The sequence below is a fragment of the Thermomyces lanuginosus genome, assembly GCF_041956635.1.
Source record: "Thermomyces lanuginosus strain ATCC 200065 unplaced genomic scaffold VTN49scaffold_31, whole genome shotgun sequence".
NCBI lineage: Eukaryota > Fungi > Ascomycota > Eurotiomycetes > Eurotiales > Trichocomaceae > Thermomyces > Thermomyces lanuginosus.
In genome coordinates, this window is record NW_027192365.1 from 1,685,651 (window position 1) to 1,704,997 (window position 19,347).

Genomic DNA, 19,347 nt, shown 5'->3' on the forward strand with positions numbered 1-19,347 from the left:
TCTCGCCCCCGGCGAACTGGACGCGGCTCCGCGTCACGTGAAATCTTCGAAGTCAACCCTAACCCTTACCTATCCGATTTATTCACGTGATTCTTTTATATTAGTCATCAACGCGCTGAATTTCCTCGTTACTTTTGGTCGCGTTTGCGCTTCACCACTACTCTTGACTAAAAGTGTCGCTCGACCTTATTTTGAGATTGCTACGATGGCTACGCCATCGCCAGAAGAGCCTTTTTGCAGTAAATGTGTGAAAAATCGTCCCATTGGCGATTTCGAGATCAACAAGCAGGGGAAGAGGAATAGAACATGCAAGCGTCATACACGAAGAAAACGTCCTCTGCAAACTGATGACTGGGATAATTTCATTTCGCTTATTCGCAGCTGGAATCGGCCAGTCAGTAACTCCGACCTTGGATTGAGCCATTCACAAAACTAATGGTTTGATCGACAGGATCAGAATGAAATGCTGAATGGAAGCTTTATGTTCAATCTGGACGCGTTACCCGTCAAGTTCGGCCCTTTACGCGTAATAGTTAATGAAAACAACCCCGAGAACGTTACCCATACAATCCTCAAGTCTGAGCTGAACGTGGCCATGCGAGACCTCAATGAAATCATTTGGAGGGAAGGAGGATTTCGCTTCAAACATGCGAGCACAAACAGCCAAGCTTTGGTATACACGTATCATTGTTCTCAGGATTTAGCACGGGCAAAGCCCTATCAGCCAGAGGTGGAGCCAGAAAAGCGCCGCGAAGGCAAGCGAATGGAACGATTCCAATGTCAAAGCAAACTCACCATGCGAGTCTGCGTTGTAACTCGAACCCTCTTCCTTACCATCCGTCACATGTGGCATCCGCCATACGAAGACATTCAAGTGCCACAGGAGGTGCGAGATTTGATTAGCTGCCGAGCTCCAACCAGCAATGTGAGCGAAATTTTGCGTGAGATTCGGAATATTCCCAAGGCCCGGTCCGTGACACGACATCAGGTTTACTACCTCTGGAAGAAAGCAAAGGGAGGCTGGGCTCAGAACTCAGACGAATCTACGCTTCTACCTGAAGACAGCAGGTGTGAAGATTCGTATGTCTTCTCGGCAGGGGATGCCAATGAGATGAGCCCGTATGTTCCCGATATTTCACAGCCGGAATCTGCACCACCGACGGAATCGGAAGTTCATAGACCCGCTCCTGGTCAACCGTCCGAGCATCAACGTGAAGAACAGGGGCCAGGTGTGGCATCTGAGACAGAGCAGGACGAAAATGACGATCGACAACTCGACGTGCGCGCTGCCGAATTAATAGAAGATCTCCAGGGAGCAATAGAGATGTTACGCGAACAAGCCAAGAAAAAGAATTGGAAGTTTGTGAAGGAGTTCATGAAGGTTCATGAATCGCTTTTTCTCCTGGGGAAGGAATCTCAACACTACAGGAGATACGGGACAGACCAAATCACTTACGACTATCGCCATCCAGCCATGAAGTATGTGCAATAGGACAATTGTGTCGGCGTGATTGGAGTTTTGGTTCGGCTTCAGGGTCTTTCGGCTATCATTGGGAGCTGTAATTATAGAGTTGTATTCAATAACAGCTGTTGCTGATCGAGGTAAACAAATCATGTGGGGCTGCATACTGGCATTGACGGCGGCTGGGTGCACATACGGAGTATATATTGTTGAATACCTGAGCATCCGAGCCTGTATGACGCAATCTGGTCCTAGGGAATGTTCTCTCCTAGAGGAGAGTCAATCTCTTAATCCATCATCCTGACTCATTGGAGAGTAGAGTGTAAACAATGGATACGTTAACTTACAATGTCAGCCTAGACATACAAGCAAGGGATGCCATGCTCCCCGGTACTTCCTTCCCACATGCACACACCATTAGCATCCTAGATTGACCTATAAAGGGGGCAGAGAAAAAAAAAGACTGTCGATAATAGTACTGTGGTGTCGGTAAGACGAGTGACGGTAGCACTGAAGTTGAAGAGAACCAGACAAACTTTAGCAATGGAGATTCTTGTCTTTCCGGTCAGATGATAGCACGTTGCAAGAGCCGAGTTCGGCAGTGAAATCATCAGGCACGTCTCAGACGAGATGGGTTCAATGTAACTAATGCCGAGACGGGACATTCTTTGCATCCGAAAACAACTGTTCCTGCGTTCAGCATTCCGTTCCCTGTGATTCAGAGAGATTCTGGAATGGACAGGCAACTACTGTATCCCCACAGAATATTTGACACCAAGAAACAGGACGCGTTGAAAAACAACTCTTCTGTTCATTCTCTGAGAGCTCTTTCCTTCTGGACCTTCCGGGGTGAGAAAATACCCGTGAATGAATTATGTTGAAGTGAACCGATTCACGGTCGAGACGCACTCCTGTGCGTCTTCGCTTGTCTCTCGTTTCTTCTTATCTCTCACGTCGTTACGCACTGCCATGGCCATGTGTCTATCGGTTTGATTGTATCAAGCAGTGGCTGTAGTATGATATCAATGCCCATCCACCATGCCGACTACCGCCGTCACTTTCCTTGCTGGACCGGGTACTCTGAACTGCGGCAAGCCCTACGTCAATGTACGTGCACTTCACATTTAATACGTTTCTTGGACTCAAATTCGTCTAGGAGAGCATTCAGACTCGCCTCGTTGTCCAAAACATCCAAACCCTCTCTAGCGGGGACAATGAGAGCGAGCAGTCCTTCTACGGCCCCTTGTTCATGCCGACGCTGGACCCGTCGGATCCATGCCGAGCTGTAACCGCGCAATTGGTCCCAGAGAACGTCACGACGAGGGACGATCTACCGGATGACTACCGCAATGTCATCGGTTTGGCACCTTGGGTTTCTGCATCATGTGCCAGGGCCTTCCTGGCCGCGTCTCGGGAGCAGAAGGCACGCGCACTGATCTTCTACCAACCCGGAAATTTGAGCCTGGATATGCCTCCACCGCCAGAAAGTGCCGCCTGGGACAACATGAAGTGGAAACAGGATGATAAGTTGCCGATCTACGCGATACCGGGGCCGCACGGATCGACGTTGATGCACGGGTTAGCTCTGTATTCGGGCCATTCGAGGAAACATGGAGATGACACAACGATCCAAAATTCTAACACCCCGGCACACTGTGCACGGGTGTATGGCCTCCTCCAAGTAGGTAAGAATCAATGCCGGCCCCTCTGATTCGTCAGTCTGAAGATACTGACTTTGGAAGCACAAGCGGACAATTCCCAAGTGATGACAGTCGAAGCCGCGGCGACCATCTTTGGTGCTGTGGGAATAATTGCCACAATCACAATTTGCTTCTGGCTCGTTGTGCGATACCGCCGGATGGCACGTCAAACGGCGCGCAGACAACGTCGCAGCATCAGACGCAACGGCCCAGACCGCATCACTGGCGGTGATATCGTCTTGGAACTACAGAGTCCACGCCCAGTGGTCCCCCAAGAGACAGTGATGCAGTTGCCAATGTACATTTACCAAGATCCAACTGGCGAGACAGAAAAGCCAGACACTCTGGGGCACCCAACGAAGCAGGACTCGGGACCAAGACCAGAGGCAGAAGCAAAGGATGAGGCTACGTCCAATGCCTATCCGAAATCTAATGGGCACCGGCAAATGTATTCGCAGATCATGTGCATTATTTGTCTTGATGAGTTTGTCGCCGGAGTGTCATACGTGCGAGAGCTCCCATGCGCTCACATCTTCCATCCGGAATGCATCGACACCTTCCTCACAAATGAAAGCAACGCATGCCCCTTGTGCAAGGCAACCGTGCCGCTTCCGAGCTCTGAGTCGGAAGATGTGATCCAACCCAGGGAGCAGCAACAGCACCATGATCAACGTCAGGAGGGACGGCTCTTCAAGCATACATGGGACCGGCTGCGTGCCTTGATGCGCCCGGCGCATGTTTTCCATGACATAGAATCCAGAGGTTCTGTTCGTCGGCCGGGTCCCGCTAGTCAGACGCAGGAAGGCGACGCCCATCATGCTTGGAGACGGACCATTCTGAGAGGAGCAAGGGCACTTCTCGGTGCATTCTCTGGATTTTTCGAAGCCCGACTGTCTCGGTAGACACGACATCAATTCTTCCTCATGATTAGGCGCTCTGGTCTTGCATCGAGCTCGGTCAACAGTTATGCCACGTTCATTGACATTTTCTCTTCGCACTCAACATTGCATACGCTGGCGATGGTGGAAAGGTTTCGTTGCATTGCATTGCACGGTTTGAAGCGTCTGTGATTCATGTTTATGTATCATTAATGGCCTTTTTTTATGTATCGTCGGTACCCGGGAATGTAAAGGGGATTCGATACCCGACGTTAGGAAGAAAATTCGCTCGGAATGGAAACATGGAAATGTGACCTGGTCACTGTGTAGCTGGTAGGACCGAGCGTAGGACATTTTGGCCGGATTCGGGTAATGAAAGGTTCCCCCGCCTCGGCGCAAAGACTGGCGACGAGGATTCTCCAACTAAAAGTTATCTTCTCCACCCCCGGCCAGTCATCTATCAGGCGTATTTATCATGCTTCCCACGCGCCCTCATATCCAGCACCTCCTCATGATAATTCCCCTCCTTCCTCGCCCGCTTGAGGCGCTTCACCTCATGCTCTTCCAATCTTCTCCCCACCGCGGCTTCAAGTTCCCTGCGCGTGATCTTCTCCCATGCTTTACTTTCCTTGGTCGCCTTAACCTTGGGCTTGTAACGCGCCTGCATCCGGATCCGTAGCGTCGATTCGAACGCGATACTCGTGGCATCGCCTCGAATCTCCACGGCGGTAGATGACTTCCCAGACGCATTGTCCTTCACGGTTATGAATGTGTCGCCGTCGTCGCCACCAGCGCGCGTCTGCAGTGCGAACATCCCCGGCGTATCTGGTGGTTGGATGACGCGGAAGGACTCGAATGTGGAAATAGCGTTTGCGTTTGCGCTCAGGATACCGTTTTTATCGCAACTCAGATATCTACAAAAGCAGTCTGTCAGTATCCTTGCTTTTTTTCGAACGCAGACAGCAAGAGGCAGAAAACGTACTTCCCATGATGACCCTTAAAGCTAATACTCTCCGTCCCCACAACCTTGGTCGCAACCCATACCTGCCGCACATCATGCGGTTCTGCCGTCCGCGGATCCCCTTCGATCATGTTCTCCACCTCGCTGGCAAATACTTTACCATGCGCGTCGCATGCGAGGCACGTCGGCGGATCAGATGGCAACACAATCAAGACAGGCCCATTAATATCACTGGGAACATCGGCAGAAACCCAACTCTGATCATCTGCAGTCGCGACTGCCGCTGCATCGTCGTCAGCGGTACTAGTATCGTTAGGGCGAGTTGGATCGCTGCGAGCGGACTTGGATTCTCGATGTTGTTGCTCGTCGTCGGTCGGATCGCGGCGTTTCCGTTTCTTGGGCTTGTCGCCTTTGAAGGTGAGTGGTTTGACCATTTTGTCCGTTAGCTGGTTGTCGGACTGCGTGCTGTTGTCGGGTACAGATTGGGATAACTTGATGGCGAACTCGATGACGCAGGAATGTAATGGCAGAGCTAAACTACGAGTAATTTAACCCTAAAGTCTTACCAAGACTGGTATACAGTTTTATCACGTGATCCGGGCTTCTCTGGTCTTCAGCTCCAGTTATGGAGGCTACGGCTTCCTTCAAAACGAAGAGGCTGCGCTTTTGCGTGTCAAAAAGATACTATGTATGCCATTGGATGTTCGGGTTTCGATACACCAACGCAAAGTGGCCCAAGGCGAACCTTGTCAACATACATAGCATCTGCATACAACCCGAAGGACCCCAGCTGAACTACTCGTACTTCCACCGAACCCCGACATTATCAGCACCACTCATCAACATCAGGACTTGACCCTCCTCAGCGAAAGTGACGTTGACGGACCCAGTCCATCCAGCGGCAGGACCCGAATTCCCCGTCTTCACCAGAATCAAACGACATTGAAGCAAGTCCGTCAACGAATGCAAGGCCGATTGATTAACTTAATGCTGCTTAATTGTCAGCACCGCAACGGTTAAAGATAGAAGACAACAGGATCTACTCACGCCGCACGACTCGCAGGCGCAGGAGTCGCAGGTGCCAGAGCAGCAGTTGCAGTCGCAGGGATTCATTTTGGCGGTTGCGATGTTTGAACGTTTAATCAGATAGACACGCTTGTTTCTCGTAGGAAGTATCGATGAAGCAGATTGCCTTTGATGATGCTGTTGACTGAAGACGAGCAAGCCATGAGGCCGGAGGCCCTATTTATACCTTTGTGATCTGGTTCGATCCTGCTCTCTACTCCCCCATGTGCTGCTGTCATGCAAAATTGTCCGAGACAACGGGTCTGTGCTCATGCCAACCATCGCATGATTGGTGATGAGGAGCTGAGAATTCACCGACGAGGCAGCGACAACTGCGGTGTGAGCGGCAAGGGCGGTTGATCCATGCTTTTTGATGTTGAAATGTGGGGGAGGGGGACTCGTACTCGTGAGAGGCTCAGCTGTTGATTTTAGGGCACAGGGGGCTTCTTTTTTGGCTTGTAAGGCCAGGAGCCTAGTAGCTACTACGACAACGCCTGATCATCAACCATCGATGATAGGCCTAACTGGGCCGAAGAAACACGAATCCCAGGCGGACGATGCCTTTTCCTTCATTTTGGATTGGAGGCTGGCTGGAGTCTCCGGTCCACGTTGTACGTAATACAAACCAGCATCCAGAATGGCCATTCTACCAAAAGAAAGTACTAACGGTAGAGGGAGTAAACAGCATTTGTCGCGATAGCCGACGGCAGAAATGGAGCTGTGGAGAGAAGGAGAATGATAACCCCCAATCACAATAGGTGTGGCTAGCCAGCTCGGGATTAGCTTGGAAGTTATGTAAGCAGCCTAATTCGATGTCGGCCTGTCGATGACATCGAAGTCGGTGCCTTCTCAAGTTAGTATTGATTGAGATCAGGTCATCTCGGTATTAAGATTAAGTGAGCTAACTATGCCTAATTCTATCATACAGAAGAAGCCAATTATATATAGGTACAAGCCACAGGCCATACTGGCCGTTGCGATAGCAGAGAGGGCTTCTATCCGGGGGCACATGGTCATGCAGTTTCACATCCAATGCCGCCCGGGGCGGATGTAAACGTACAACGTCATTAGTGAGTCATGAGGTGGATCAAACTCGTAGGCGCTCGTCCTTTCCGTAAGGCATCAATAGAGAGGCTGCCGCGCATCATTGACTCCCCTCGCAATGACTTCCTCGATGTTCCACCGTGGCGGCTTGACGGCTCTCTTGCCCGACACCGGGTCCACGTCTCGCGTGATGACGGGCTCTTTCATGCCGCCTGATATGCCAGTCGAGAACTTCAGCTGCAAGGCATCTCCAATCTCGTCGCATGCGCGCAGCACACGGTCCAGATCCTCCTTGGTGTGCGCGGCGGATACGCAGAAACGCACACGTGAGAGTTCGAGCGGGGTTGCCGGGTAGGTGATAACAACCACAGAAATCTTTCGGCGGAGCATGGCGTGGGAGAACGCGGCCATTTTGGCAGGGTTGTAGAGCATGAGAGGGACAATAGGCGAATCATCGTGACCATAGACAATGAACCCAAGCCGCTTGAGACCGAGACGCAGATAGCGACAATTGAAAGCAATTCGCTGCAGACGCTCCTGGCCCTCGCTGTTGGGCGATTCGTCCGCAATCTGGCGCAAGGCGCTGAGAATCTGGGCGAGAACGGGCGGCGTTGGGGCCTCACCAAAGAGCTGCCCAGCATTTCGCGCACGCAGATTCTCAATGATGTCCCGGGAGGCAGCAATGTAGCCACCGTTGGCCCCGAAAGATTTGGTAAATGTTCCCATGAGAATGTCAACCTCGCCCGGATCGACGCGGAAAAAGTCGCAAACGCCGCGGCCACGAGGTCCGACAGCGCCGATAGAATGAGCCTCATCGACGTAGAGATAGAAGCGGTAGCGCTTCTTGAGTGCCAGAAGCCGTGGAAGATTGCACATGGTACCCTCCATCGAGTAGAGTCCTTCGACTGTCACGAGGATCTTCTTCCACGGGCGATGAGTCCGCGGCTGACCTTGAGAGATGGCATGGCGCAGTTTCTCTTCCAGATCGGCCATGTTGTTATGCTTAAAGACTTGGATCGTGGCGCCCGAGGATCGAGCGCCGTACCGAATCGAGGCGTGATTGTACTCGTCCGACAGGATCAAGCACCCCTTGCCCACGAGGGCGGAGAAGACGCTCGCATTCGTGACGAAACCCATCGAGAACACCATGGCTGCTTCCTTTCCAACGAAGCGGGCAATCTCATGCTCTACCTGAAGGTGCAGCTCAGAGGCTGCATCACCGCGGGTCGCAACCATACTGATGCCATCTCTACGAATGACAGACTCGACGAAATCCGCGCAGGGACCTTCAGACTGCGCGAAGCCCAAATAATTATACGAACTCATGTTCAGCGTCCGGGTCGTCGTACCCGTCAGCTTGAAATGGAGGTTATCATCCGAGGTTCGGTCGAGCAACGTAATTGTGCGCCCCGGCACGCCCGTCGTGGGCCGCTCAAAGCAGTCATTGATGCGTCGCTTGAGACGGCGCGTGTAGAAACTATCGTAGTCCGAGAACAGCGGAGCGTATCCATCATGGGCCGTCAGGTATCGGTACTTGTGCGGCTGGAACCATCGAGCACAGAAATCGCGGACATGGCCGAGGAAAATGATAATCAGGAAACTGATGTAGGTCGTCCAGAGGATGTAATAGGGCGGCTCGTCCACAATCGGATCCGGCAGTTCTCCACCGAGGTGTTTGCTCGTGTAGAGGTGGGAGCGATCGCCGAGAGGCCCGAATTCGGCGTAGCGCTTTGCAAGTTTCTGCTCGTCATCGGGAGTTCTAGGAGAGTCGGAGGTGGTCATGTTGTTGACTGAGGCATTATTGGCCACTGAGACATTATTATTGCTGGTGGCGAACGTTGAATTGGTCGGCCGAGCCATGCTCGGCAAGAGTGAGCCGTGGAGTCGCAAGTTGTGATTCCGAAAACTGCGAAATTATACAGGATACAGAGTACGTAGGTTCGCAGAGGAATCAGGAAGAACTCGGGACTGAAGAGGGTGCCGCTCCTAGGCAGCCGCTAAACTAGTACTCGTACGGAGAACCGACACCGGCTGTCTCAGCCAGAATAACGTACACCTATACAATCCTTGCAGTTTGAGGCGCTCTGCCGAATCAAATTCGAGTCAGAGCATATCCCTGGGCGAGATTTTGACACCATGTTGATTTCGAGTCTGCCGTGCAGAGTGCACGAGTCAGCACTCAACAGTACGCGTATCTGAACATACCGAGATAGGCAATTGTGAAGTGAGCGCTTAGATTTACCGAAGTAGGCTTGGTATGGGGTACAGGGACAGGTCCACGTGACCCCAGTTAGGGCTTGTCTGAAAGGTGGGTAAAGCTTCATGTGATGATCGACCTGTCGGTTATTAGCTGCTGGAGACGTTGTTGACAAGTGCCTAGGACCTAGGTAAGTTAGTGGCTTGAAGCAAGAACGAGCTTCGTGTCTCGATTTTCGAGCATGAATTGTGGAGGGAAGTTCTCCGGTGTACTTGCACGGACTTGTTCATCATAGTGCAGGGGTTAGGTTGAACATTTTACCAACTGAGAGCATACGAGGAAACACTTGTTGATAGATAACCGTTCGCATCATGATTGATCGTTTGCAATGCTGCCCAAGTTCGGGTTCACACTCGGCATGAGATACCCGTTCCAAGCCGCCGCTGCCGCCCGAGGAAGATGGAAGATCAGAGTACATGACCGAATATTAGTCCTGCATCCTGATACGACGTAGTTCGTGTCTCTTGGATAGTGTTAGGATGCACGGAGTCGAAGGTTGGAAGATTCTGGGGCTTTTGTGTTTTGCCATCGCAAGCCATCCTCATGCCCTCGTGACCCCTCCATCACATGAGTCACCTCCAGTATCACTTTTGACACACCGGCTCAAACTGTCCAAGCCATTCGGCTTGTTCTTGTCTCTGCCGCGCTCTCCATAGTTAGTATAGGTTATTCGCAATGCCGCTCCACCCGTCCAAAGGCTTTTTACGGAGTTACGGGGTGGTGGCACCGGGCACAGGGACTAAGTTTTACGCTATGGACCGTCAGTTCCCCATAATGATCCAAGTCCCAACATGTCCACTTGTCAGGAATTGAAGGATGGGAGTTGACGGCAGAAAAATGCCGAGAAGAGAAATCAGCGTACGGGGTCCTTTAGGTTAATTTTTTTTTTTTTTTTTTTTTTTTTTGGTCGTAGGATGCATGTTAGTAATGATTAGTGATAAGTATCAGCTTGCCGGCAAGGAATGAGCTAAGTAATGCAGTGACGACGTGGCCCCTCGTTCTCGAAGGATTGGATACCTGTTCACTCTGCATTTCAAAAAGAAAAAATATGTATTTTGGGGCCAGGGCGGATTACGTGGGTCCTTCCGATCGGGAGAAAAAAAATTTCTGAAGGTCAGGTGACGCACTTTATTTTTGGCGTTCGAAGCCCAGAAGCGATCCAGAACATGGGAAACTGCAGCATTTCCAGGGGCTGCTCCCAGCCGGACTGCCCACTGAGTGGCCGGCCGGCAGGAGCTGGTCCAGAATAGTAAGCCCACCAGCTCCATTATTAATCTCACCGCCAACGCCTTGGGTCTTCTTACTCATCGTCGGGTTCTGGGGCTGAGAGCTCTTTTGGACTCCGTCCACTGTCCGAGGACGGAAGTATTCCGTAATTGCCATTAATCAAGCATTCTCCAGACAGCGGGCTATCGCTCCGTTTTCATCGCCAATCCAGCCCACTGTAAAAAGTTAGTCATGGCCGTGACTGGCATCTCACTAGCGGATTGGAACTCCATCGAACCCCATTCTTGGAGAAGAATGAACCTGCTGGGAGCCCCCCACTATTCACTAGTAGCATAGCGATCGCGGCGGCGATAACGATTATAAAATGGGGAGATCCCTCTCAGGCTCTCCCAGTTCTGTATTCTCATTGCCATTGCCCGTACAAATTGCCCATCTTCGTTCTGTGCCTTCAATTGCTTCTTGTGTTCTTTCTTTCTTGTTGTTAGAGGAGATATTGCTTTGACCATCCGATAGCCATGGCTGCCAACGTTCCCAAGACGATGAAGGCTCTCCGCTATGAGAAGCCGGAGACCTTCGGCATTGTCGAGGTGCCTGTTCCGACTCTGCGGGACAATGACGTTTTGATCAAGGTCAAGGCGTGCGGTGTCTGCGGTACCGATCTGCACATCCACGAGGGTGAATTCCTGGCCAAGTTCCCTCTGATTCCTGGTATGCACCGCAGCTAGCTAAGGGCCCATTGAGTTGCAATTGACCGATTCTAGGCCATGAGACCGTCGGCGTTGTCGCCGCCGTGGGACCCAAGGTCAAGGGCTTCCAGATTGGTGATCGCGTTGTCGCCGATAACTCCGAACTCTGCGGCGAGTGCTTCTACTGCCGACGTGGCGAGGAGCTCTTCTGCGAGCACTTTGAGGCGCATGGCGTGACGATGAATGGAGGATTTGCCGAGTACTGCGCCTACCCGGCCGGTCGCGTCTTCAAGATCAAGAACCTGTCTGACGTCGACGCCACGCTCCTGGAGCCCGCATCGTGCGCTGCTCACGGTCTGGACAAGATCGCCCCGAAGATGGGTTCTTCCGTGCTGGTGTTTGGCGCTGGACCCACTGGTCTGGTTCGTCACACCTACCATGACTTTTTGCTAGATTCCATATTGACCAGTTCGTATAGGTGCTGGCTCAGATGCTGCGCCAGAATGGCGGCTGCCGTGTTGTTGTCGCTGCGCCCGAGGGTCTGAAGATGGATCTGGCCAAGCAGCTGGGTGCTGGTGACGAATACGTTGCTCTCTCGCGCTCCAACCCGGAGGCTCAATTCCAGAAGCTCAAGGCGGAGAACCCGTACGGCTTCGACATCGTCGTGGAGGCGACTGGAAATGCGAAGATCCTTGAGGACGCCATCAACTACGTTCGCCGCGGCGGTAAGCTCGTCGTATACGGCGTGTATGCCAACAAGGACCGCGTCTCCTGGTCGCCGTCCAAGATCTGTACGTCATCTTCGTATTCTTGTTCCCAGGGTATCTGCTAACGAACGCACAGTCGGCGACGAGATCACCATCTTGGGCTCCTTCTCGGAGACTTACAAGTTCCCGGCTGCCATTGACTACCTCGACTCGGGCAAGGTCAAGGTTCAGGGTATTGTCAACAAGACTTTCAAGCTCGAACAGTGGGCGGAGGCCCTCGAGGCCATTCGCACCAAGAAGGCCATCAAGGCGGCCATCGTTTTCGATTAATCGACATTGGCCATGGCGGGTGGTCACGTCAAAATAACGCGTTATTCCATATATAATCGTGTTCTTTGCTGTTTAGATCGGGTTGGGCGAAATCGGGCGTTGGTTTGCTTTGCACATCGCCGATGCACATACTTTTTGAAAGAAGGATTATGGATTCGTTTGAATTTGTTAGAAACGAAATTGCAGGGAAATAGAACGGAAGACTTGTACAGCCGATGAGGCTGGCCTTTTCTGTATATATTCATCTGCTCTCGATGGGGACCTTGAGAAACATGAAACAACATGGCTATTTTGATTGGACGGTTTGAAGCCCTCGACACCAAGGTATCTTTTGAATTAATAATATGCCTGGCGTGGCGGCGTCGAGGCCTGTATCTTTTCAACAGGACGCGTCATAATCAGAGTCCTCTTGATGGTGTGCACTATGAAGTAACCTAGGGTCTGCACCATGTAGGCCAAATTGGCCTGCGATACATATCAAACACATCGGGATATTCTCCTAATTACCAAACGGGCCCACCATTGGCCATATCCATGCATCAGGGGAAAAGCATTTACAGGGCTATTATTCAAGATTTGTTGTTTGGACGTTGAATGCAGATCTCTGAGCACATCCTGGTCTTCGGCATGATATGATCGGAGAATTCGGCGAATCGCCAAAGCTGTGGAAATGGAATGCCAAGACCTTCACCAGCCACATTATGATGATGATGTAATATGTGGCTTGTGTGGCTGGTGCGCCGGCCCGCCAAGCTCGCCTAATTCCCGTGCGTCCCACACACAAGTTGGCGGCTTCTCTCGACGTGCAACTTTTTCGTTCAAGCAGCGACCGACCAGAGTCTTCGACGAGGAGGTCAAGCCGTCAAGGTACGTTGCAGTCGTGACCCCTTGGAATCAATTGCTCTCCGAACAACTCAGAATTGACCATTTCACTCAGATGGGTGCCCTAAAGTATGTTGAAGAGCTCCATCGGAAGAAGCAGTCCGATGTGATGCGCTTCTTGCTCCGCGTCCGTTGCTGGGAGGTGAGAATTCCCAATGAGTCGACCCTTCTTGAGCGTTGCATTGTCGCAAGCCTCGCCGGGTGAGAATACGAGACGAACTCGCCACGACCACAGTACCAGAATACCAAGATCCGTTGAATGTTCGGGGAATTGGCTTTTGGGCGCGGTCGGTTCGATCGATCGATCGATCCCGGCAAGGTGGACGTGGCACGCAATGCAAATATTGCTCCATTTGCTTGCTGTGTCTTGCTATACACTCGTTGAACATTGCTGAGAGTGCATTAATATAGCTCCGTCAACTCAATGTCATCCACCGAGCTTCCCGCCCATCGCGCCCCGACAAGGCCCGCCGCCTCGGCTACAAGGCTAAGCAGGGCTACGTCATCTACCGCGTTCGTGTTCGCCGCGGTGGTCGCAAGAGGCCCGTGCCCAAGGGTGCCACTTACGGTACGTTGGATCTTTGCCCCCTGGACGGCTCGACGAGGGAGGAAGCAGAATTTGCTGATGTATTATCACGATGTGAACAGGCAAGCCGACCAACCAGGGTGTTAACCAGCTCAAGTACCAGCGCTCTCTGCGTGCCACTGCCGAGGAGCGTGTTGGTCGCCGCTGCAGCAACCTGCGTGTCCTGAACTCGTACTGGATCAACCAGGACTCGACCTACAAGTACTACGAGGTTATCCTCGTGGATCCCCAGCACAAGGCTATCCGCCGTGATCCTCGTATCAACTGGATCTGCAAGCCTGTGCACAAGGTTTGTTTCCTAAGATGCGTGCGTGACGTGGATATCATTTTGCTAACTTGACCCCAGCACCGCGAAGCCCGTGGTCTTACTTCGATCGGCAAGAAGTCTCGTGGTATCCAGAAGGGCCACCGCTTCAACAAGACCCGGAAGGGCCGCCGACACAACTGGAAGCGGCTCAACACCCAGAAGTTCTGGCGATACCGTTAGACGATGTATGGGGTTTAGTTGGGCGCCTTCGGAGGGTATTGCAGCTGCAGTGTGCATATTGTGGCAGTGGTTTCTTTTCCGGATTAGAAAAATTCATGATGGTCAATCGAACGAGTGTTAGCGACGTATCCATAATTGCCATGAGTCTAGATTCTCAATTCCATCGGAGCCTAATATTGGTGCCAATTGGTAAAAGCAGAATGCCAATCAGCCTTGACATGCTCAGACGAGTCAGCACTAGGCAGATTACAGCCGCAGTTTCAAAATTCTCTTTTCACAAGCATGTGGTTGGCCTTTTCCTCGCCATTGTTTTCCTCGACTCCATTTGCCGAACCTTGTCCACCGACGATTGTATTACGATACGGTATCAGTTCCGTATCCGGCACTCTAGCTACTACCCACTGGCACATCAACCCCGGCTCCATTTTCCGTACAGAATGCCATTGTGAACAGGCCAGTCGCTCATGATTCGATTTCCGCGCAATCTGAGTTCCTGGAGCACTCTGATCTTTAATTATAAAAGCCGGTTCTAATTGAAATCGTATATTTATTCTTGACTCCGGGCTGGTCCCCGACTGATACCCAATCCATCCCCCCTTTGGATAGCTCCGTCACGAGCTCATCGAAACCGCTCTCCCAGCGCATAGACGACTTCAGAGTCTCGTTATTCCGTTGTGCGAAAGGGACGCATTTGCTAGCAGTTTATATTAGCGTGCATGCTGGGGCTACGACCGAGAATTCCCTTCGCATTCTCCGCTTCAACATCCTGATTCCTTGGTCGTCTGATCTACGTACTCTCTTATTCAGCGCAGAGTGACCGGCGCAGCAAAACGGAAAGAAAAAAAGTGAAATACGTTTGAATGGTCCTTATGCCGTCGTGGTCTTCCCGCTTTCTGTCGCACCCATTTCAATCAGCTCAACAGCACCACCCATCCACGCGGCCATCACCTTACGATGATGTTGTCAGCAATGACCAGGTGCCCCTCAGTCATGTTGTCCCCGTGATGATCCCTCCGCCGGGAAACGGCAATCGGCGCCGCACGCATACGCGCTCCCTCAGCCAGCCCTTCCCGTCGTTTCTGGCCAGTGGCATGAAGAAGGAACGGAAGCTGTCCCACCAGGAATTCCTACAGTCGTCCGACGATGATAGTGACGATGATGGCGTGCATATTCCCGCACTGCAGGCGGCGGCGAGCTCGAGAAAGCGAAGCATACCGGCGGAGGATACTGTGACAGGCAAATGCATGGCGTGCAATTCGACCGTGCGGTGGCCGAGGAATCATAAGGTTTATCGATGCATGGTTTGCTTGACCGTCAGCGATTTGGAGCCGCATCCGAGGGTTGGGCCCGATGTAGTACCTGATAAGAATGATGCACCAGCTCCACTTCCGAAAGATGGACCATCCAAGTCCTCCCTCCCAGGTAGGCTACTGATATGTGTCGCAAATGACGCGGCAATTTGCTTTGTCTGATGCTCATAGTATGCGTAGCAACTCCACTGTCCATAGAGAAAACCCGGGCTTTGATCGATCAGTGTCTGTCAAGTTTCTTACAGGCTCGTCTGAACGGTCGTCGTGCACCGCAGTCTACCACCGTTCGTCGCGCTCATTCCCCCGGTGGCCCTAGGCAGAATGGCGATTCCGGGCGATCGGCTGGTCCGCAGGCATTGCTCAGTCCGACCAATCTTCCAGACCGGAGATTTCCGGCGGCGGGCCCATCCATGGAACGGAAAGATGGCAGGATGAGGTTACGCTCGGCGTCGGACACGCCACCGCTGCGACGGGATCGCTCGCCGGAGGCTAGGGGCTCAGCTCGTCAGGCCAATGGTCACCGAGGCAATGGGCATGAGGAATACACAGAAAGTCGTCCGTCACTGTTCCGACCATTGGAAGAGTATATTATCATGTCATTTACTGGCTGCGAATGCTTGAATCGATCCTTCATGACCCCTGGTCCACCTCGACGTACTGTCAGTGAGAGTTTGACGACACAGAGACGCGAGTCACCTCAGCAAACTACAACGCAAGAGGCGTCAGGGTTTGACGTGCTTGATCCGAAGCTGCTATTACTAGGGGACATTGCGGAGAATTCCTCGTGGTGGACCGGAGGCCGGCCTCGCCGCCACGATCTAAAGGACGCTAGTCTCGATGAGCGGGTCGTTGTCCCGACCAAAACGCGTATGAGTACCAAGAGTCCGCGAATTGACTGGGCCGAAGTCTTTGAGTGGTATCGGCTGGTCATCCATGCGGGAGAGGCCTGGAGGAGTATGTTGACCACAATGGTTGATGATAAGCCTGTTATGGCATGTGACATGGCAAGTTTGGAAAAGGAGATTGCCGAAGCACGGGCACACATCCGGCGTACATTGCTGAAGGCGACGGAAGACTTGCTGACACGCCCCCGTCGTCCGTTACAACGTCCCGATGACATTCGGTTCCTTCTCATTCTGCTTGCCAATCCACTGCTGTACCCGTCTGCTTTGCAACAAACCGAATCCATAGATTGTACGACTGGAAGAACAGAAGTTCCCAACTTTAGCAGGCTACGCAATGGGCGAAAAGAGAGACTCAAACCTGGAGGACTTGGTCGCCATTCCGGGATCATCAAGAGGATCTTGGGTCTATTGGGGAACTTGCCCAATGATTGCCATCAGTATCTTGTGGGATGGTTTTCTCGGTATCCAGAGTCTGAGTTTGAGCGGCTGGTTGATCTCGTTGGTAGCTTTATCACGTATCGGCTGACTCGGCAGCGCGGTAATCGTCGCAGCGAGTCGTTTGAACCGACCGGGGGATTGGTGCCGAGCCTGTCGGGTACTATTGAGAGCTCGCCCGCGCAGCTCCACGCGGCGCTGAATGCGCGGCCTCAGCAAAAGAAGGGCGAAGACGACGGCCGGGGAATTGTGTACAGTGAAGATTGGCAAGTTCGTGCTGCTGCTCGTGTGATGTCATTGCTCTTTGCGGCGAACAATGCCAATGCGGATCGCCGGCGGAGTGGCAGAAAATCTGGCCATGGCGCTGTGCTTCCCGTCAGCCGATTCTATAACAGTCTCCTAGACTACTCTGACCTCGTGGCTGACTTCGAAGTCTGGGAGGCGCGGGATGGGCGGTTTTCGTTCTGCCAGTACCCGTTTCTCCTGAGTATCTCAGCCAAGAGCCGGATTTTGGAGCATGAAGCACGGCGGCAGATGGCGCTCAAGGCCCGGGAGGCCTTCTTCGACAGTATACTGAACCACAAGTCTGTGAGTCAGTATCTCCATTTGAAAGTGCGGCGGGAATGCCTCATTGAAGACAGCCTGCGAGGGGTGAGCGAAGTCGTGGGTGCGGGCCAGGAGGAGATCAAGAAGGGACTGAGAATCGAGTTTGTTGGCGAAGAGGGCGTTGATGCAGGGGGTCTTCGCAAGGAATGGTTTCTGCTGTTGGTTCGAGAGGTGTTTGATCCAAATCATGGTATGTTTGTTGACGCAATAGTCCTGGATGGTGCTGACTATGGCAAGGGCTGTTCGTGTACGACGAAGACTCGCACCTGTGCTACTTTAACCCATTCTGCCTGGAGTCATCAGAGCAGTTTTTCCTAGTTGGGGTACTGTTCGGGCTGGCCATTTACAACTCAACTATCCTGGACGTTGCCCTGCCGTCGTTTACCTTCAAAAAGCTACTGGCAGGGGCTCCGCCACCCAGCGCACCGTCCAGCTCGCCGCACGCGATACCTCGACCGCAGCAACACTACTACGTAAGCAGCCTCGATGACCTCGCCGAATACCGGCCCATGCTGGCCAAGGGCCTACGCGCGCTGCTGGAATACGAAGGTGACGTTGAAGAAACCTTCAACACAAACTTTGTAGCGGTGGTTTCCCGCTACGGTGAAAATCTAACTGTCCCGCTCTGCCCAGGGGGTGAAACCCGTGCGGTGACTAACGCCAACCGGCAGGAATTCGTGCAGCTGTACGTGACGTACCTGCTGGACACGGCGGTGCAGCGGCAGTTCGAGCCGTTCAAACGCGGGTTCTTCACGGTGTGTGGCGGCAGCGCGCTATCACTGTTCCGTCCGGAGGAGATTGAACTGATGGTGCGGGGATCGCAAGCAGACGAGGGGGTGGACGTAGAGGCGCTGCGGGCGGTAGCAGTCTACGAAAACTGGGGGGACAATCACGAGTCATCAAGGGGGAAGGAGAAGGAGAAGGAGCCCGATGATGACACGGTGCGATGGTTTTGGGATATCTTTGCTGCCGCCCCGGCGACGCAGCAGCGGAGACTCCTCTCGTTCATCACGGGCAGTGACCGCATCCCGGCGACGGGGGCAAGCAGCCTGGTCATCCAAATCGCATGTCTGGGCAACGACGAAGGCCGATTCCCAATCGCTCACACCTGTTTCAACAAACTCAGCCTCTTCCGCTACCGCACGCGGGAAGCACTAGAGAAGAAAATCTGGAGAGCCGTGGAAGAAAGTGAAGGATTTGGATTACGATGATCATTGATCTATTCTAATCATATCGGGAACAATCTAACCTATCATACAGTTATAAAACACAATTCCAACGCCACCTCTACCCAAAAGCTCAATATACACAGTAGTAACTAGTATTCCAATCACGACGATCCCTCCTTTCCACCATTCCCTTGATTTTGCTGCTGCTGCTGGTCGACCGTAATCGGCATATCCATCCCAACTCTTCTCGCCGTCAACCGCACCCTCTCCTGCTGATCCACATCCGTCCAGCCGGGGTTATACCGTTCGAGGAGCTCGACATAGGTCCGTTGCGCGCGGGTATATGTCAGAATCTGCTGAGCGAGCTGAATCTTCCTTTCTCTCTTGTTGTTCCCTTCAATTGTCGTCGTCGACGTTTCGGACGGAGAGAAATGTGTGCGGATTCGTTTTTGGAGAGGAGTAGGGTTGCTGAGTAATCGCCCTCCTCGGCGCACTTTTTCTTGTTGTTGTTGTTGTTGTGCTGGTTGTGTCGATTGTTGTTGGAGGTGATGGTTATGGCGAGGGAGTTCTCGGAGGAGAGAACGGTAGAGAGAGCGGAGGGTGTGTGGGGAGGATAATTGGGAGGGTGTTTGCGTGGTCATTTCGTTCTC

At 52.5% G+C, this 19,347-nt stretch overlaps 9 protein-coding genes across 9 annotated transcripts; 5 read left to right on the forward strand and 4 right to left on the reverse strand.

The window, feature by feature from the left end:
• Positions 1-205: 205 nt before the first annotated feature.
• Positions 206-1,492, forward strand: VTN49DRAFT_4675 (uncharacterized protein; the record flags this gene model as incomplete). The annotated part of the gene is made up of 2 exons (XM_069412647.1): positions 206-394; positions 452-1,492. The coding sequence occupies 2 exons, from the start codon at positions 206-208 to the stop codon at positions 1,490-1,492; spliced, it is 1,230 nt and encodes a 409-aa protein (XP_069267870.1).
• Positions 1,493-2,500: 1,008 nt separating this feature from the next.
• On the forward strand, positions 2,501-4,064 carry VTN49DRAFT_4676 (uncharacterized protein; the record flags this gene model as incomplete). Its single annotated transcript, XM_069412648.1, has 3 exons — positions 2,501-2,569; positions 2,619-3,147; positions 3,205-4,064. The coding sequence occupies 3 exons, from the start codon at positions 2,501-2,503 to the stop codon at positions 4,062-4,064; spliced, it is 1,458 nt and encodes a 485-aa protein (XP_069267871.1).
• Positions 4,065-4,500: 436 nt separating this feature from the next.
• VTN49DRAFT_4677 (uncharacterized protein) lies at positions 4,501-5,435 on the reverse strand (the record flags this gene model as incomplete). The annotated part of the gene is made up of 2 exons (XM_069412649.1): positions 4,501-4,954; positions 5,023-5,435. 2 exons carry the CDS (start codon positions 5,433-5,435, stop codon positions 4,501-4,503), a joined length of 867 nt encoding a protein of 288 aa, XP_069267872.1.
• A 1,753-nt stretch (positions 5,436-7,188) lies between these two features.
• On the reverse strand, positions 7,189-8,970 carry VTN49DRAFT_4678 (uncharacterized protein; the record flags this gene model as incomplete). Its single annotated transcript, XM_069412650.1, has 1 exon — positions 7,189-8,970. The coding sequence occupies one exon, from the start codon at positions 8,968-8,970 to the stop codon at positions 7,189-7,191; it is 1,782 nt and encodes a 593-aa protein (XP_069267873.1).
• A 2,139-nt stretch (positions 8,971-11,109) lies between these two features.
• Positions 11,110-12,317, forward strand: VTN49DRAFT_4679 (uncharacterized protein; the record flags this gene model as incomplete). Its single annotated transcript, XM_069412651.1, has 4 exons — positions 11,110-11,302; positions 11,356-11,702; positions 11,759-12,071; positions 12,124-12,317. 4 exons carry the CDS (start codon positions 11,110-11,112, stop codon positions 12,315-12,317), a joined length of 1,047 nt encoding a protein of 348 aa, XP_069267874.1.
• A 41-nt stretch (positions 12,318-12,358) lies between these two features.
• Positions 12,359-12,601, reverse strand: VTN49DRAFT_4680 (uncharacterized protein; the record flags this gene model as incomplete). Its single annotated transcript, XM_069412653.1, has 1 exon — positions 12,359-12,601. One exon carries the CDS (start codon positions 12,599-12,601, stop codon positions 12,359-12,361), a length of 243 nt encoding a protein of 80 aa, XP_069267875.1.
• A 653-nt stretch (positions 12,602-13,254) lies between these two features.
• On the forward strand, positions 13,255-14,272 carry VTN49DRAFT_4681 (60S ribosomal protein eL15; the record flags this gene model as incomplete). The annotated part of the gene is made up of 4 exons (XM_069412654.1): positions 13,255-13,341; positions 13,611-13,767; positions 13,848-14,074; positions 14,132-14,272. The coding sequence occupies 4 exons, from the start codon at positions 13,255-13,257 to the stop codon at positions 14,270-14,272; spliced, it is 612 nt and encodes a 203-aa protein (XP_069267876.1).
• An 860-nt stretch (positions 14,273-15,132) lies between these two features.
• Positions 15,133-18,739, forward strand: VTN49DRAFT_4682 (uncharacterized protein; the record flags this gene model as incomplete). The annotated part of the gene is made up of 3 exons (XM_069412655.1): positions 15,133-15,694; positions 15,763-17,718; positions 17,766-18,739. The coding sequence occupies 3 exons, from the start codon at positions 15,133-15,135 to the stop codon at positions 18,737-18,739; spliced, it is 3,492 nt and encodes a 1,163-aa protein (XP_069267877.1).
• Positions 18,740-18,858: 119 nt separating this feature from the next.
• Positions 18,859-19,338, reverse strand: VTN49DRAFT_4683 (uncharacterized protein; the record flags this gene model as incomplete). The annotated part of the gene is made up of 1 exon (XM_069412656.1): positions 18,859-19,338. The coding sequence occupies one exon, from the start codon at positions 19,336-19,338 to the stop codon at positions 18,859-18,861; it is 480 nt and encodes a 159-aa protein (XP_069267878.1).
• Positions 19,339-19,347: the final 9 nt, after the last annotated feature.